At 37.9% G+C, this 18,842-nt stretch overlaps 1 protein-coding gene across 1 annotated transcript in view; it reads right to left on the reverse strand.

The window, feature by feature from the left end:
• LOC140159383 (polypeptide N-acetylgalactosaminyltransferase 1-like) overlaps positions 1 to 18,842 on the reverse strand; it is a 240,578-nt gene that overhangs the window by 142,222 nt on the left and 79,514 nt on the right. The window contains 2 exon segments of the mRNA XM_072182839.1: positions 9,142 to 9,325; positions 13,053 to 13,196. Coding sequence (XP_072038940.1) covers positions 9,142 to 9,325; positions 13,053 to 13,196 — 328 coding nt within the window.

Genomic DNA, 18,842 nt, shown 5'->3' on the forward strand with positions numbered 1-18,842 from the left:
ATTAGCCAGTTCCTGTGCCGATTCATGGGCTGGGAGCACTTTGGTGTCTCTGTTTAGCAAACCATTCACCTTCTTAAATACAGTTTTGTTGTCCGCATTCTCAAGTTCATTCCTGTAGAAATTTTGTTTTGACATTTCAATCATTTCATTAGTAACAGTTCGCTGTGTTATATATTGCTGGCGATCCGATTCTAGTCTAGATTTCCGCCATTTCCTTTCCAGCTTACGACGGAAATGTCTAGACTGATGAATTTCTTCATTATACCAAGGATTTGATGGTCGAGAACGGATGGTATTCTTTACCGGCGCATGTTTGTCAAGCACCTGCCTAACAATGGTATCATAGCACATTGCCATATCGTTGACATTTTCATACTTTTTATCAAAAGATGCAAATTCAGTAGAAAGATCAGCCTGAAAGGCATCCTGATTCACTTGATTTAATCTACGAGAGGCAACCATGATCTTTTTTGGTTTAGGCTTATGCTGCTGTACACTGAATGAAATTACATTATGATCAGATAACCTTAAATCTACTGCACAATTCATAACCAGGTCTTCATCAAGCCGTGATATAACAAGATCAATTGTGTTCCCATTGATGTGCGTTGGCCCAACAACATGCTGATGAAAACCTGCGTTATCAATTGTGGTAAGAAAGTGTGATACATCGGACTTGAATGGTTCGTTCACATGTATATTAAAGTCACCTACTAATACTATCTTACTCGACATGGTGTTTACAAATTCAATAAAATTATCAAAGTCATCAAGAAATTCAGAAGTCTTGAGTTTGTTTACTGATGATGGGTAGGGTCTATAGATCACTATATAGAACACTTCCTTCTTGGGATCTGTAAAGCATGTGTGCTCAAAAGTACGGAATTTCCTGATTCCCATGTCAAATTTCTGGAAGTTCATTTCAGATCTGAACAGCGCACCAATACCACCTCCATAGGTTGAGGCTCCTCTAGGTGTGCTGAGGAAACTGTATCCGGGAAGTGCCAATTCTCTGATACATACGGGATCATCTTGATTTAGCCACGTCTCAACTACTGAAGAAACAGTCTACGTCATGCTCAAGCACATATTCTGTGAACATGGTGGTTAAAAGACCTTTAAACCAAACCAAACAAAACAAGATCAATTTCTATATGACCAAGAGCAGCGTTCTTCATAACAGACATGAACACACTATTTCAATTCCCTAAGTAGCTTCATCAGCGTGACGCTGTCACATATGCTATCATTAACCGAGTTATAAATCAAGACCCCCTTAATGCTCTTCGTGCTAGCCATGCGCTTCAACGGAAAAAGTTGAAGTTTTGAAATATTTTCTCAAAATATCAAGAGCTATCTCAAGAACTGCTGAACCAATACTAGGCTTGTTTGTACTCATTTTAATGCATTTTTCATGCTGATTCCAAATATGGTCATGAAAATTTACATTTCTGAATTTTTGAATTAAAAAAAAAATTGAAACATGTCGTCTGCAGTCGACACCCGCGTGAAGAGAGTTAACTATCCATGACACCGTGCACTGATCTCTTCTCATGATCATCACAGATATCACCCCCTGATATCCCCACATATATCTACCCATCCAAATCACTAATCATCTGGGGTATTCCAGTTGAAATCCATACACCCTTCATGGAAGATATGACCTTAATCTCCCACACAGGGGGTGTAGATTTCAAATGGAGTCACCCATTCAGCTAGGTAGCCCCATTTGAAATTCACACTCCCTGTGTGACAGATTAAGGTCAAGTCTTCCACAGGGGTGTATGTATTTCAACTGGAATGGCCGAATGTACGACCACCCCTTTGGCTACATATGTACCTATCCCCTTCTGCTAATTGCATTTTTATGCTATTCAAGTAATTTCCTGAATGAATTCAGTGGACGTTTCTTTATTTCCTGACAAAACATTTCCGCATATCAAATGGCAAATGAAGTCAAAACTGTTTCTTGATTTGTCTTAAATATGCACCAGCTTAAAGGCATGCACTTTAGGTGTGCTTTCCCACATTCATGTCTTGAATCACCTATTTACAGGCAGTAGATAGTTTGACGATTTTGTGCCTTTTGGTGGTGGTACATGCAAAATGCATGAATGCATATTGCATTCTAAAGTGTACAGTATAAAGAATAAATTTTGCATGGACCGGCAACACAGACCCACACAAAACGTGGAACTTAAAGGCCTTCTGGCCACTATATTGAAACCACCTCATGAATGTAACTTGTACAAGTGTGCTTGAACATGCATTGCCAGTAATACTCTGTATTGAGTGTTTATGGATGTGTGGTTGTTCAGAAAAGAGTTTTGTCTCAAGTATAACAACAACACAATTGTTAAGTATTTCACGCTTTTTAAATTGGCCTGAGCATTATGCTAGAACCTGGTCCCATCAGGATCCAAGTGTGTCTCCACACTGAGCAACTGTTTAAACAAAAACAAAAAAGTGAGTGGAAGTGTGTGTACGATGTTTTCAATAGAAAAGCCTTTTCTCTACTGCAATCAGTGACATCAATGTGCGTTCCATTGGCCGCATCAACAAAACACAAGGATTCGCTCAAAATACTGACGTACATAGGTGCATGCATTTTACGATGTCGATGAACTGCATGTCCGAAAAGGTTACCTCAAAGCATTGACAATTTTGATTCACTAACTGCGCTACAGAAAAAACAGTACAGCTCAGTTTCAGCATTGGTAATTTAGAAAAATCCCCTCACAAGAGAGCATGAAAGGCAAGGTCCTTCCTCGGCAATATAGATGTAATTCTATCTCTTTGACGGTCATGTCTTCCCCTCCCAGCAACGAAAGAAGTTTCCCTCGAAAATCAGCTCATATTAGCCTCTTGCAAAAAAAAGTCATATTTTATATCATACTATACGTACATTATGTCTGTTCAAATTAACCTCTTGTAGGAAGAGTCATTCTCCTAACATGTAATTCTATGCCATTCAATTCTCCATTTATAACAAGATTACATCTTTTGCGACAGAGGGGGAAAACCCTAACATTGGGCTGTTCCATTTAAAATGCACACTACCCCTGTGGAAGATTTTGGAAATATCTTCCACAGGGGAGTATGAATATCAAATGGATGAACACATTATGCAGCTCTATTTGATTTTCATACATCCTCCATGAAAGATTCCAACTTGAATCCTTTGCGTGAGGGAGGGTGAGTTTCACATGGAGCTGTTAATGGGTTCTTTCCATTTGCAATTCATACTTCCCCTGTGGAATACTTTGGAAATATCTTCCACAGGGGGAGTATGAATTTCAAATAGAATGAACAATTTGATTTTCATACACCCTCTGTGAAAGATTCCAACCTAAATCTTCCATTGAGGGAGGGTGAGTTTCAAATGGAGCTGCTAATGTGTTCATTCCTTTTGAAATTCATACTCCCCTGTGGAAGATATTTCCACAGGAGTAGTGTGGATTTTAAATGGAATAGCCCAAATTTTCTATTCAACCCTGAAAACCCCCATAGGAAATATTTGATTTGCATTTAATTGTATCCTTTCTAGTCAAGCTACATGTATTAGTTTCTCTCAATTATGTATACAAGATGACTTCACTAAAGGTGACTTCACATCTATTGGTCTGGTTATCATGTATTTATACGACATTACACTTTCAACATCATGTCTGATTTGCATACGCAATGTACATACACAACAGGAGTATAATCATCCCTTATGGCCAAAGACAAATGAGTTGCACAGAAACAAAAGTATGGACAACTTAGAACTTTTGTAGGGATTGTGTGAAAGTTTTTTTGGGTATTAAAAATAAATGAGCAGAAGTTTTATCAGAAATTGTGCACACATTTTTGGAGACTGGACACATTAAAAACAACTTTCAGGAGTTGAACTGAATTGATTAGAATTGTTTTATTGATTGTCATTGCTGAAGTTTTTCAATCGTGTTGGAATTCACAGTTAGTTTCAAGTTGCTCAGGACTACAAGGTGGTTTTCAGATTCATTGGAACTTTACAGACTGCACAGGATTTTGAACAATTCTTGTAAATGACATGAGGTTGTGCATAATTTGATTGCACAGGATTATGTGGATCACTTCTAATCAATTTCTGAAGATGTTATAGCAGTACTACATCAAATCAAACACTTATGAAAAACACATTGTAGAAGCTAGTCATCACTGATTTTGTCTAATTTGCCCAGATCATGCATTTAAATATTATTTTATTTTATTGCAAATGCTTTTTGTAATAATATATTTTGTGAAGGTTTGCAAGAAATTGTCATTTGCATGGATGGCAGTGAGCAGAAAAAGGTAAATTGTGCGCTATTTTGTGCTATTTTGTGTAATTTTCCCACGTGAAAATCATTTATCCATGCCTATGGCTCCCAATTCTTTTGATATTCTCCTACCTTACTTATAAACATGAGCTATTCCTCTACAGGAAACTGAACCGGAATAATATTCCTTGCAAAACTCGACAACAAACACTCTCTGAAGATGTTATAGCAGTACTACATCAAATCAAACACTTATAAAAAACACATTGTAGAAGCTAGTCATCACTGATTTTGTCTAATTTGCCCAGATCATGCATTTAAATATAATTTTATTTGATTGCAAATGCTTTTTGTAATAATATATTTTGTGAAGGTTTGCAAGAAATTGTCATTTGCATGGATGGCAGTGAGCAGAAAAAGGTAAATTGTGCGCTATTTTGTGCTATTTTGTGTAATTTCCCCACGTGAAAATCATTTATCCATGCTTATAGCTCAAATTCTTTTGATATTCTCCTAGCTTGCTTATAAACACGAGCTGTTCCTCTTCAGGAAACTGAACCGGAATAATATTCCTTGCAAAACTCGACAACAAGCACTCTTACCACAAAAAGCCTACAAGGTTATCGAATAGATGGAAATATTTCCTGCCAGAGGTTTCAATGGCATCGGATGCAGCAATTTTGACATTGTGAACTCGCTGTGATCCCGTCGGGCAATTGTGTTGGTAATTACAGGATCCTATGTGTATGCGGATTGGGTTTCTAGCGAAAGGCAATCAATATACAATGCCATATTCATGATATGTAACAATCACTGCATGGATAGATCACCATCATCATCATCATCATCAGAAGCAAAATGATGTGTATTGATTTAACATATATATAAAATGAAATACAAACTCACAGTAATTATGATTTGGAATTGTTTGTATCAACAAATATGTGACTGTACACCACGAATGAGCCATAAATTCCTCCCGGTCAATTTTGTTTTATTTCGTGTTTAGAAAATATATATCATAAGCTTTAAAATGGTATATCATTTGACTTCAAACGATATCCAGAAGCGGGATATGGTTTGTTGAGCTTTGCTCCTTCAACAAAATGGTACCTTTTTTCGGTTCTACATGTGTCTCTTTTTCCACATTGCTGGTAATAAATATCAAACAGTCATAATTGGCGGTCATTTAAAATCATCCCCGAGTCAACAAGGTTCAGGAATGCTTTGTAACCTACCACTTGAACAAGATTTAGCCAAAGCAAACAAATACCAGAGCTATTTAAAAATAGGTAGTTCTAAGCTTATTATCCTCTTCAACAATAGGATTATTAATTGGTTTTAAATTGTGTTTGACTAACGCTATCAAAAAGAGATACTTATCCCACCATCTTGAGGTACCTATGAATACAACCTTCCTGCACATTTTACACTGTACCTCAGAATACAATTTAGGACATTACGGCTCATTTGTCGTGTACGGTCACATATGCTTTCATCTCAAAAGGACAGGATTTGTTTTCCTTACTTCTGACATGGATATGCCAAACTTCACAAAAGCTATGCAGGGGGGCACAAGTTTGGTTTGGATATGGAGGTGCCATTGAGAATTTGAAAGTGGACCCATCAATATACCGTTTATAAAAAAAAAATGGACCCATCGATATACCAGAAGTCAAACTTTTTGGTCAAAATTAACAAATTGTGTGAGTTTTTACAACTTTTCCCCAAATTTCAAACCATTTGGCAATGTATAGTGAAGCAAAATTTGGCTATCTTTAAAGGCCCATTCAGTGATTTGCTCATCTGGACGATCGTAAAATTTTGGTACCTTTGTCATTGTCACTGCGAGTGGTTCAGCTGAAAGCCGTGTATTTAAGAGAAAAGACATTTTATACAAATCTGTAATTTAGATACTGACAGTATCTAAATTAGCTACATGTATTTGAATGAGGCTTCAACTTCGTCAGTACTGCTGTTTTCGTCGTTTTTTGCCAAATTTGTCATTTCAAAAATACCAAATGACAATTTGAATGACTTCACTTTTAAGCAATTTATAAACAATTTTAATTTTTGTACATTTGCGCTGGGATCACTGAATGGGTCTTTTAAAGTTTGTCAATTAGAGGAAATAAAAATACGCCATTCCCCTCCCAGATCACTCGCATGTTTTCCACTATTTCAAGACGTCAATTACAATAGCAACTCTTTCATCTTTTTCATCCATCATTGATATGTTTGTTTTCTGTCTGTCTTTGCATGTATATCAAACTCTGTTTGTATTACTAATAACTAAAGTCCCTCTAGCTTGAAATATGAAGTATGACACTACAATGACGCACTAGTGTACGGATAGACCTGCAACACATATTGCTTTTCTGATGTATTAGAGACAGCAGTTTAGGGCCAGTTTCACTAAGAGCTGCAATAAGCTCCCATATTGCTTTCTTGATGTATAGGACAATTAAAGGCAGCAGTGTAGGGACAGCTTCACAAAGAGCTGCAACACATCATAAGCTCCTATATTACTTTCCTGATGTACTAGAAGGCAGCCGTTTAGGGACAGTTTCACTAAGAGCTGCAATAAGCTCCCATATTGCTTTCTTGATTTTTAGGAGACTTCAATGTAACAGTATAGGGACAGCTTCACAAAGAGCTGCAACACATCATAAGCTCCCATTTTACTTTCCTGATGTACTAGGAAGCAGCAGTTTAGGGACAGTTTCACTAAGAGCTGCAATAAGCTCCCATATTGCTTTCCTGATATATGGGAGACTGCAGCAGTATAGGGACAGCTTTACAAAGAGCTGCAACACATCATAAGCTCTCATATTACTTTCCTGATGTACTAGGAGGCAGTAGTTTAGGGACAGTTTCACTAAGAGCTGCAATAAGCTCCCATATTGCTTTCCTGATATATGGGAGACTGCAGCAGTATAGGGACAGCTTTACAAAGAGCTGCAACACATCATAAGCTCTCATATTACTTTCCTGATGTACTAGGAGGCAGTAGTTTAGGGACAGTTTCACTAAGAGCTGCAATAAGCTCCCATATTGCTTTCCTGATATATGGGAGACTGCAGCAGTATAGGGACAGCTTCACAAAGAACTGCAACACATCATTAAGCTCCCATTACTGCTTTCCTGATGCATAGGAGGCAGCAGTTTAGGGCCAGTTTCACTATTCAGCTCCCGGGGAGCCACTGCCATTACAAGGTGGACACCATGCTCATGTATGGACTTTTAAAATGGACCCTAAACAAGTAATTATCCTTCAATCTCAGAATACCCTAAACAGGTATGTTGTGATGTTTTCCACACCCTAAACAAGTATTTTCAAATCAAGTCTGAAATTATACCCTTTTCAAGTAAGCCTTCATTAATGTTTTGCATAAGATGTTCTTAGCAATTGAATACCTGAGTGGAAGAAGGGCCCAACTCCATTTTTTTACAAAAATGAGTTAGACCCAGCATTTTATTGCCAGCAAACTGTTCTTCCTTGTGTGTGAAAGATGAGCCAAAATCCACTCTCTAAATAGTCTTTCAAGTACACTTAATCATGGTTTTCATGGAAGAAAGGCCCAACTCCATGGAGTTGGGCCCTTCTTCCACAAATATTGGGTTAAAGAGGAATTTTGTTCTTCCATGAAATCTGCTTTTCACTACAATAAACTTTCTTGCTAACATATTACATGCTTCTACATGTGCAATCAATGGATAATTACCAAATTTCTGTAGCTATTTTAACACATCTGCTTACGGACCTGGCACTTGCAGTATATTAGTGGAAGAAGGGCCCAACTCCAGGTCGTATTAAGACCTGTACCGTTGCCATGGAAACATCATATATAATTTTGATTGTATGTAATATTGTATGTTCATGTATTAAAGGTCCTCTGAAGATGAAAACACTCTGCCTATAAAACTTTTCCAAATATTAAGTTTTTTCTTAATATCTCAAAAACAGTTTTGATGGAGTTGGGCCCTTCTTCCACTCAGGTATTCAATTATATAGGCCCTACTGCCCTTAAACAACACATTTGCAATCTATCACTATCATGCATTTTATTTCACTGTAATGGTCAAGATATCTACCTGTACACATCAATAAATGCTTTATATACCCTTTACATGCAACACATCATAAGCTCTCATGTTGCTTTCCTGATGTACTAAGAGCAGCAGTTTAGGGACAGTTTCACTAAGAGCTGCAATAAGCTCCCATATTGCTGTCCTGATGTATTGGAGACTTAAAGGCAGCAGTATAGGAACAGCTTCACAAAGAGCTGCAACACATCATAAGCTCCTTATGTTGCTTTCCTGATGTACTAGGAGGCAGCAGTTTAGGGACAGTTTCACTAAGAGCTGCAATAAGCTCCCATATTGCTTTCCTTACAAAGGAGATGTACATGCAGTAGTTTAGGGACAGTTTTACCAAGACTTGCAACATATCATAAGCTCCCATATTGCTGTCCTGATGTATAGAAGACTTAAAGGCAGCAGTTTGGGGAAAGTTTTACCAAGACTTGCAATACATCATCAGCACCAATGGAATATTCCAGTTAAAATTCATACAGATTTCAAAATTCAGAATTCACCCATTCAGGTAACCCCATTTGAAGTTCACACCCCCTGTTTGGAACGTTAAGGTCATGTCTTCCATAGGGGGTATGGATTTCAACTGGAATAGCCCAATTTGGAAACAACCATCAGCATTGCATTTTCACCAACTGGATTCATAAACATTCTTACAGGACTATAACGAATAAAAATCCCTTTAAAAAGGGATGTGCTGGAACAAGGATGTTCATAATGAGCAATATGGTGAATATACAAAAAAGTTTTCATTTCTTACCCATCCATCCTGACATCAGGTAGAGTTCTGTTGACTGATATCATATCACTGGCCATTAAGTTAAATTGGTTGATTTTAAACATCTCGTTTCTTTCTGCTTCTTTATCGGCCGGTATAACGACTCCTTTACCATTCTCACCCGGACCGTCTGGATTGTGTCGCGACCTCCCTGAGTCATGGCCTCCTAAAAAGATCAAGAAGAACAGCGAAATAAGTCATTAGAGCTGAAAACTTATGCACAATTACAATACTTACCCCTGTCCATAGCCATTGTACATCTCACAGTTGCATTTTTTACTCCTCAGAAAATGGCTATAATTTGACCAAAATTCAAACACTTACGCACACAACACTTAGGTCCATATGCACAAAAGAAGTTAGCTAGTCTAACTATGGAGGTTAGACTTACAATGTAGGGAGGGATCCTTGCGATCTTTTCTATTCCTTCTTTACTACTAGCGAAGTCCAAAAATTAAACTGCAGCCATCTAATATTAAGCTGCATGTATTTGCATTTACCAGGATCTACAATAATGTAGAATAAGGTATGTAAATACCAAAAAGGTCCAGCTCCGTAGGACTAATCTACATAGTTAGTCCAGGTCTTAACTTGTTTTGTGCATACAGACTAATGAAAAAATATAGGATTTTGTCTGTTGCCAATCCAATATCATGTTATAAGAGAAAAAAAATATGCACCAACTCCACAAAACGATTTAGGCAGGTACGAGAAAGAAAAAAAATACTTTTATACCTCCCTGTCATCTAGCATGCACCGTGGTCACCATGAAGCCTAGATTCAAGGAAATTGATTGGGACAGTCCCATGTCCTACACCATAGAGAACCAGGAACCCAGGAAGTATTAATTCAGCTGTAGGCTTCCAATTAATAGCATTAAAAGCTTTTATCAATTTCAAACCTTGCGCCCAGAGAAGATACCTTACCCTTCCCAGAATCCTTTGCAACATGATACATCCCCTCATTCCTTTTGTTTTTATTTTGAGAATAGACTGCTTAAGCATGGGTCGATAGTCAAGAAATAAACATATTTTGCCAGATCTGGATGTGCTCTGTTCATTGAGGTACATTGCGTCGTCACTAATCGACCCATACTGCACTAAATAGCAAATCAGTACAAAACAATTGAAATGGGAGAAATGCATTATGGGAAGTGTAAGGTATCTTCTCTACCTTGCACCAGTCTTTTCTGGCAACAATCTGTGGAAATAAAGTGGAAATTTGTGCATTCCAAGCTGCTACCATGAAAATAACAACATACAAATATATTCTTTTTGTGTATAGGTCAATGTAAGGAAACATGAATTTTGACTATGGGAATGAAGTTGTAGTGAAACAGTGAAAACTAAGCTTCGGAAATAGGCTTCGGTATTTTGTGATTGGCATGTTTTGCTCATGAATATTTATGAGGTGTTATAATTTCAACTTCATGAACTGTTAAGTCACATGTGTGACAGACATACATGAAACTGTGAAAACAAATGCAAAAGAAGTCACATTCAAATATGTCAAACATAATGATCACAATAACTGTGAAATGAGATGCTAAGTAACAAGATAAAATAATTTGAATCATACATGAAATGACATCAAGAATTCACTAATACATGAATTATATTATGCATCTATACAACAATTAAATTTGGTACACATATGTGAGGCCCTATAATGCAAGAAATAAAAAACATTAAAAGTAACAATGAAAAGTTCATATCAGGAAACATTTCAAGCTCTATACATTATCATGGAGATAAAAGGAGATTGCTTCTAAATAAATACATTATTTGAGAACGAATCTAAAGAAGAAGAAAAACAGTGATTTATAGTGCGCTACGCACAGGCACAACGCCTAGACGTTGATCCACAAGCCTCAGCACACTTTAAAGGAAGGCAAAGGGCAAGAAAATGGAAACATGTGACAACTGAATCTGATAATAAAAGGAGTGATATTGGATGGGAGAGATGAAATGAGATGGGATGTGATGAGAGAAGAGAATGTGAGATGAGATGAGATGAGATGAGATGAGATGGTGAGATGAGATGAAATGGGATGGGATGGCATTAGATGAGATGAGATGAGATGAGATGCAATGGGATGAGATGAGATGAGATGAGATGAGATGCAATGGGGTGGATGGGAGTGGAGATGTAATGAGATGAGAGGTGCAAGAGGAGAGGAGAGGAGATGAGGGGCAAGGAGAGGAAAAGGAAGGAAGGAAAGCAAAGAGAGGAAAAGAGAAGAAAGCAGATGGGATGGGATGAGATGAAGAGATATGGTGAGATGAGATGAAATGGGATGGGATGGCATTAGATGAGATGAATTAAGATGAGATGAGATGAGATGAGATGCAATGGGGTGGGATGGGAGTAGAAATGTAATGAGATGAGAGGTGCAAGAGGAGAGGAGAGGAGAGGAGGGGCAAGGAGAGGGAGAGGAGGGGAGGAAAGCAAACAGAGGAAAAGAGAAGAAAGGAGATGGGATGGGATGAGATGAGATGAGATGATATGGTGAGATGAGATGAAATGTGATGGGATGGTAGGAGATGCCATGAGATTAATTGATAGGATAGGCGAGGAGAGGCAAGGAGAGGGAGAGGAGAGAAGAGGAAAGGAGGAAAGCAAAGAGAGAGGAGAGGAGATGAAAGGAGATGGGATAGGATGAGATGAGATGAAGAGCTATGGTGAGATGAGATGAAATGTGATGGGATGGTAGGAGATGACATGAGATGAAATGAGATGAATTGATATGAGATGAGATGCAATGAGATGAGATGACAGGGGATGCGAAAGAGGAGAGGAGGAAAGTGAAGAGAAAGGGAGAGGGAGGAGAGGAGAGGCGAAAGTAGTGGAGATAAAGCAAAATAAGATGAGATGGAATGGAATGAAAAGAGATGAGATTTTGGGGTGGGATGGGAGAGGAGATGCAATGAGATGAGAGGTGCAGACCAGAAACTGACATTTTGTGAAAAAAGAGGAAAATGCTTTTAAAGAAAGAGGAAAATAGGGCAACACCATAAAAAATAACAAATAATGCGTAAATTTCAGGAATAAAAAAAGAAGAAATCAGCTAAAAAGAGGAAATGTTTCAGGTTTGGAGATGGAATGAACTGGAAATAGATGAGATGTGATAAGATGAGATAAGATAGAATAGACTTGGATGTGTTGGGTTCAAGTGGAATACATGATTAGTTTATAACATGAGCTATAAAGATGATGATCAAGTCAAGACTAAGATCATCTCATCCTATTAACTACATTCCATAAAGTTATCAACAGTAGAAATGTTGGTTTCACACCGTTAACAATTCACCCATCTTTGACAAATTCACTTTCAAACCATGTTAGTATCCAACATTTGTAAAAGCACCTCAAGAGAATATAGATAGCTACAAAATATAAAGCACTTGTATGTAAGATGTATGGTTAGTATACCAATGTCAACCTATGAAAGCAACTCCAAGAGCAAATAAAATACACATAAGAGCATTTGTGTAGAAGAAGTGTGATGGATGACTGCACAGCTATCAATGGCAAGATGGATGAAATCCCAACACATATTAATGTCTCCAGCAAGCATTACCCGCCATTACCACTATTATCACGTCCCGCCGCCATTAAGCAGACCCCTGCTTTTAACTCCAACGTTATGTAAGCAACTTGCCGCATTGTTGAGAAAACACTTGAAAACTATAATCTTGAAGCATAATGCTTGTAGGAGCAGCAGCAAACACATGTGTAGCATATAGTACATACAATCAGCAGTGCTATATGTGTGTGCAAATCGCTGGCGGCATTGTGCGACAAAGAGTGATGCTAATATGAGCAGAGTCCAGATGCTACAAAGATAGCTACTAGAAGAAGTTCTACAATTTGATCACTCCATCCAATCTCACCTTTCCTTCTGTTATTCTTATTGAGACCGAGAGGTCTTCCTTTGCGAGGTTTCGGTTCTGGATCTGGAAGTTCCTTTACCTGTTGTTGCTCTACTCTCACCGGTTCTTTTCTTTGTGGAGGGTCCTCTCTTGGTTCCCATGCGTCTAAAGACATTAATTGGCACAGGAAGTTTGTATCAATTATTACTTCTGGCAGGCGGTCTTTGAAGCCAATGTTGGGGTTTGGGGTTCAACCTCCCTCCCCAGCCTCTGACCCCCTCAAATGGTGCTCCACCCTAATTGTTTTTGTTTTCAAATTTTGGTTATTCCTTCATGTAATTTTACACGAAATTAGGGTTAGGGTTAGGGTTAGAGTTAGGGTTAGTTTAGGGTTAGGATTAGGGGTAGAATTAGGGTTAGGGTTAGGATTAGGGTTATGATTAGGATTAGGCTTAGGTTAGGGTTAGGATTAGGGTTAGAGTTAGGATTAGATTACACGAAATAATTACATGAAGGATCGACCCAAATTTTTGACCTTTAATTGACAATTTCAACTCTTCCCCCTCCACCTCAAAATGATAAGTACCTAACTGATTTCAGGTAAACAAACTTGGGTCGATCCTTTCGTGTAAGCTATAAATCCTAACCCTAATCCTAACCCTAATCCTAAACCTAACCCTAATCCTAACCCTAAACTAACCCTAACCCTAATTTCGTGTACAATTACATGAAGGAGTAACCCAAGCTTGAGTGAACTGGCATAATATACTTTAGTGAATGAAAGAAAAATTCAGAACCAGTGCGGAAATGATCCAGGCTCTCTAGATTTCCGGTCGAAAGAGTAAACTACTTGCAATTTCGCCCAACTCCGTGATTTACCTTAGAGATTTATTTAGGCAGGTCCCCAGGTACCAATAGAGGTTATCCGTGTTCTGTAAGCTGCATATCCTATCAGCGACTGCTATACCTTGTTTAGAATTTTCAAAAGAAGTACCTGCATGTGCAACTATGACTGTTTCAAAATAACCCGCCAAAGTCATGCAAGTAACTCTGAGGTCGTGCATTGAATTAGTTTGAATGAGGAATACTACGGGAACCAGCGCCTTTTGTTAGAAGTCACACATGAGTAACGTGGATAACCTCTATTGTGGCCATGTGTTTTAACCTCTCTGACTTTGTGTGACAAACTGTTTTTGCAATTCATGACACTCTTTCCCCTTCAAATAAACATCTTTATTGTTTTCTCCTTCTTCCACTTGAAATATGAACTATTCAATTCAACTCAACAAAGCCTTGTTGAATGGAACTGTCTATATCTCACCTCATGAAAATGTTCTTACCATTGTCCTCATAAATATTTGATATTTGTATACTATAAGGATGAAAGCTCTCAATTAATTAACCCATTTATCCCTTAAAAAGCTAAGTCACACACATTAGCACTGAGCCAGTGGCTTATCTAGTCAAACTGATCATCAACTCATTTTTCAGGTTAATCAACCAAAAAGTGCTGTGACCGAACTTTGTTGTGGTATAATAGAAAAAGAAGCAAACAAATATTACATAATTCATGTTTCCTTTTATATATTTCACTGACGAGCCTAGTTCTACCAATTCTCAGGTCTCCACATGGAGGCTCTGTAATGGTGAACCACATCTGCCCCACTTTTTGCTAACAGCTACTTAACATTGGCCTACATAAACTTGCAACTACCTAACATTGGCCTGCATAACCTTGTTGCAGCTATCTAACACTGAATGTTAGGTTGTTTTATGCAGACCAATGTTAGCAGGGCCCTGACACTCAGTTCAGAAGTATGTTACTGCGTGGAAGCGGCCATTGACCCTGTAATCGCGTATCCAGGAACTACCGGCCGTGTAGGCGCACTTGTATCGCCCTATCACGCGTTATTGATCGCGTTGGACATCGCGTTGGCCTTGTGCTGGCGACGCGTTCATTAGCACCCCAGCACCCCATGGCAGCGTCCATACATGTGTCAATTTGTGGTTCGCGGGATCTTTTTTTCAGGCTCTGTAGCGTGCAAATTTGGCTGGTGCGATTTTACAGTCTATCGTGTGATGTTAGGTAGTTACAGGTTTATGCAGGGCAATGTTAGGTAGTTACAAGTTTATGCAGGCCAATGTTAGGTACTTGCAAGTTTATGAAGGCCATTGTGAGGTAATTGCAAGCTTTAGCAGGCCAATGTCAGATAGTTGCAAGTTTATGCAGGCCATTGTTATGTTGTTGCAAGTTTATGCGGGCCAATGTGAAGTAGTTGCAAGTTTATGCAGGCCAATGTTAAGTAGTTACAAGTTTATGCAGGCCAATGTTAGGTAGTCACAAGGTTCTGCAGGCCAGTGTTAGGTAGTTACTAGTTAATGTAGGCCAATGGTAGGTAGTAGGTCAATTGACCTGCATAACCTTGTTACTACCTAACATTGGCCTGCTTAAACTTGTAGCTACCTAACATTGGCCTACATAAACTTGTAGCTACCAAACATTGGCCTACATAAACTTTCATCTACCTAACATTGGTCTGCCTAAAGCAGATGTTTTGTTTATTTGTTCCCTTGTTTCCTGATATTCTAGGGGGAGACATTCCCCAGTCCTGTTGCACTCCAGAGCCAAACGTGTAACTACCTAGCACTGGCCTGCATAAACTTGCAACTACCTGACACTGGCCTGCATTGTCTCTGCCTAACATAGGCCTGCATAAACTTGCAACTACCTGACACTGGTCTACCTAAACCAAAAAAACCACCCAGGCCCAAACCAAGATGCCAAATAACCTATATAACTGTAAGTATGCTGAAATCACTTGTTGTTGAAAACTATTTCTGGTGCGGATTGGGGCATGTTGTTTCAGCATACATCTTACAATTTTAAGATCATCAAAGATTGGCATTGTAGGGCACATACCTTCCCCTAACTTGGATGTATCCTTTACATGCATCACACAAACATGTGTGTCCCAGGGTGGGTGTCCAAAATTTCCAGACGCTTCCAACTATTAGTACATTGTGTATCTTCACTCCCTTGCATGAAACATTAAAAAAAACGCCAACTTTAAATCTTGCTGATACCAGTTGCATATTTTCTTGGTCAACATACCAGTTCAACTTTATACCCTCAATATTCCTAAACCAGGATATCATGCTATTCTCCGGATATAGTGACTTTAAGTATGTTTCCTTACAAGTGGTCTATTTTCTTCTCAACGACATGTTCAACACACTGCCAAAGTTTGGCTCCTCAAAGTGACAAACCAATAGCTTTAGAAAGTGTCAGTTTTAACAAGTAGTACACTTCAGTTTCAACATGTCGCTACTCAAGCTTAAACACAATTAAAGCAGTTAGCTGGATCAAGTACAATTAGACATTTAAATTGGAATCATTTAAATTTCGCGTTTCTACGCTCTGTCTGTCTTGTACAATAATCAGGTTCCACTTCTCCAACTCTGTTGTTACGATTTGGTTATACTCTGATTTTTATAGTATACAGCCCTGCATAATTGTTTGCTCTGAACCTTCAGCATTTTAACTGTAATTTACAATATACTACACATTTTGCAGCTTTAACTCTCTCCACGCGGGTGTCGAATGCAGACGACAAGTTTAAAAAAAATTAAATCCAAAAATTTCAGAATTGTAAATTTTCATGACCATATTTGGAATCAGCATTAAAAAGAGTACAAACAAGCCTAGTATTGGTTCAGTGGTTCTTAAGATAGCTCTTGATATTTTCAGAAAATATCTCAAATCTTGGATTTTTTTATGTTGAAGCCCATGGCTAGCATGCAAAGCATTAATGGTAGATAGAATGTACACACAGTGATTTACCCTACCTACAAAGAAATCACCTGCAAATATCTTTTATTTAAGGCAAAATATTGAATAGTGTGCATATCTTTAGTTTTCTGTCATTTTATTCAATCATAAGCTTCTGTGACACGAGGTTGAATACCATATTACACATCACGAGATGCATGTATATTTTCTACAACTTATTACCGTTTTTTCTTCACGATACTGTTTTCAAAGTTTTCACTATGTTTACCTCAGCATATCAATGAGAAATGTAATCATAAGGAAAATAGGGAAGGTAATAAAATTGATATAATGATTTTGCGAAGGCACAAATGTCTTTTTTTGTCATTTGCTAAATCTTGATGTATGGATCTTGTATGGACATCACTACTTAGTGTCGGGTATTAAAAAGACAACATTTTAAACGACTTGGATATAAAATCATCCTGTTTAAGAAATCGTTCAGCCTAATACATTCCCTTATCACCCCCTTATCTCCATTAGCTCCCCTGAGTAATGTTATTCATAAACACCATTGCATTTATACACAACATTACACAGAGGAGCTATCGGATATACAGTAGTGTTGCACTGAGCCAGCAATATTCAACTAATGGTATCAACTTCCACGGTTTAGACAAGAAAATCAATGTCTTATAAAAAAAAACTCCTGCTTTTTGCCTTGAAAAAAATTGAATTATGATATTTTCCCAAGTTTCAAGTTGAGACAGTGTTTCTTTAAGCAACTAGTAGCATACCATCCTTTTTTCAGCAGTGCTCATAATTTACCATTGGACAGCAGTTTATTCTTCCCTTTCTTTTTTCCTTACCTTTCACCAAAAGGTAAAAAGGGATTTAGAGTTAAGAAATGTTAGCAACACAGTCCATACGTGTAGCTCAACCTGCGTGCCACTCCATCTTGACATTGTCCTTATTATATATAGCAAGAGAGCTAGGCCGATATAGCTTCCTACATCATTACAGAAAAGAGGTACACTACAAGACCCTTGTAAACAACCAAAATTAATAAAGCAACTGCCTTCAAGGGGTTGTGCTGGTCGGGAAGGAGCTCCTACACTATATTATTAGCAAGCAACAATACTTTCCAGATGAAAAATTTCACTTGGTGATTGCAAGTTAAAGGTATTATGAATTGTCCAGTGCAGTACAAATTATTGGTTATTTCCTCATCTTTATTTTGTTAATATCCCCCTTTTCCCCATTGCAATAGCAGACCAATTACCAAGAATTGGCATGGCTATGTATTGTATGGTGAAATTACAATAGTATAGCAAATTAGTGTAGTATTTTGCACAATGCAGAGCAAGTTTAATCAGAGGCCAATCGCCTACAACTAAGCCTTTATAAAAGAAATTGTGTGAGCATAGCTCAATATTTTGCATACCATTGCATTGTTACTATTATGTGTGTATTGAATACAAACTGATTAAAGTTTCATACGCTGATACCTGACATATTATACGCAAATGCAAGGTGCAGTGATTTTGATCTTCAATATAACAGAACTAATGTGGTTCAATTAATCCAAACTTCTTAGTATTGAGGTAACTTATTGTCCAGTATGTGATGCAATTACATGGCATGGATATGGAGTTACAGGCTATTTTCATACTCTAGACATAATGTCAAATATTTGATGCAACAAAGTATGCCTTATTCAATCAGGAACAGCCCATTATTTTGAAAGGGTCATGAAAATAAATAAATAAAGCAATTAGTCCGAAAAGGGTTAAAGTTAAGGTTTAGGGCAGGTTAGGATTAGGGTTTGAGTTAGGGTTAGCATTAGTGTAAGGATAAGATTGGAGCAAGTGTTAGGATTAGAGTTATGGTTAGGCTTTGAGTTAGGGTTAGAATCATGCTTAGGACTAGGGCTTAGGTCATATGTTAGGATTAGAGAGAGGTTTAGGATTAGGGTTAGGGTTTACTAATGACCCTTCAAACTATCAACCTGTATCCATTCAATCTTCCAAGTGATTTTGGCA

Source organism: Amphiura filiformis, chromosome 8, assembly GCF_039555335.1.
Source record: "Amphiura filiformis chromosome 8, Afil_fr2py, whole genome shotgun sequence".
Taxonomy (NCBI): Eukaryota; Metazoa; Echinodermata; class Ophiuroidea; order Amphilepidida; family Amphiuridae; genus Amphiura; species Amphiura filiformis.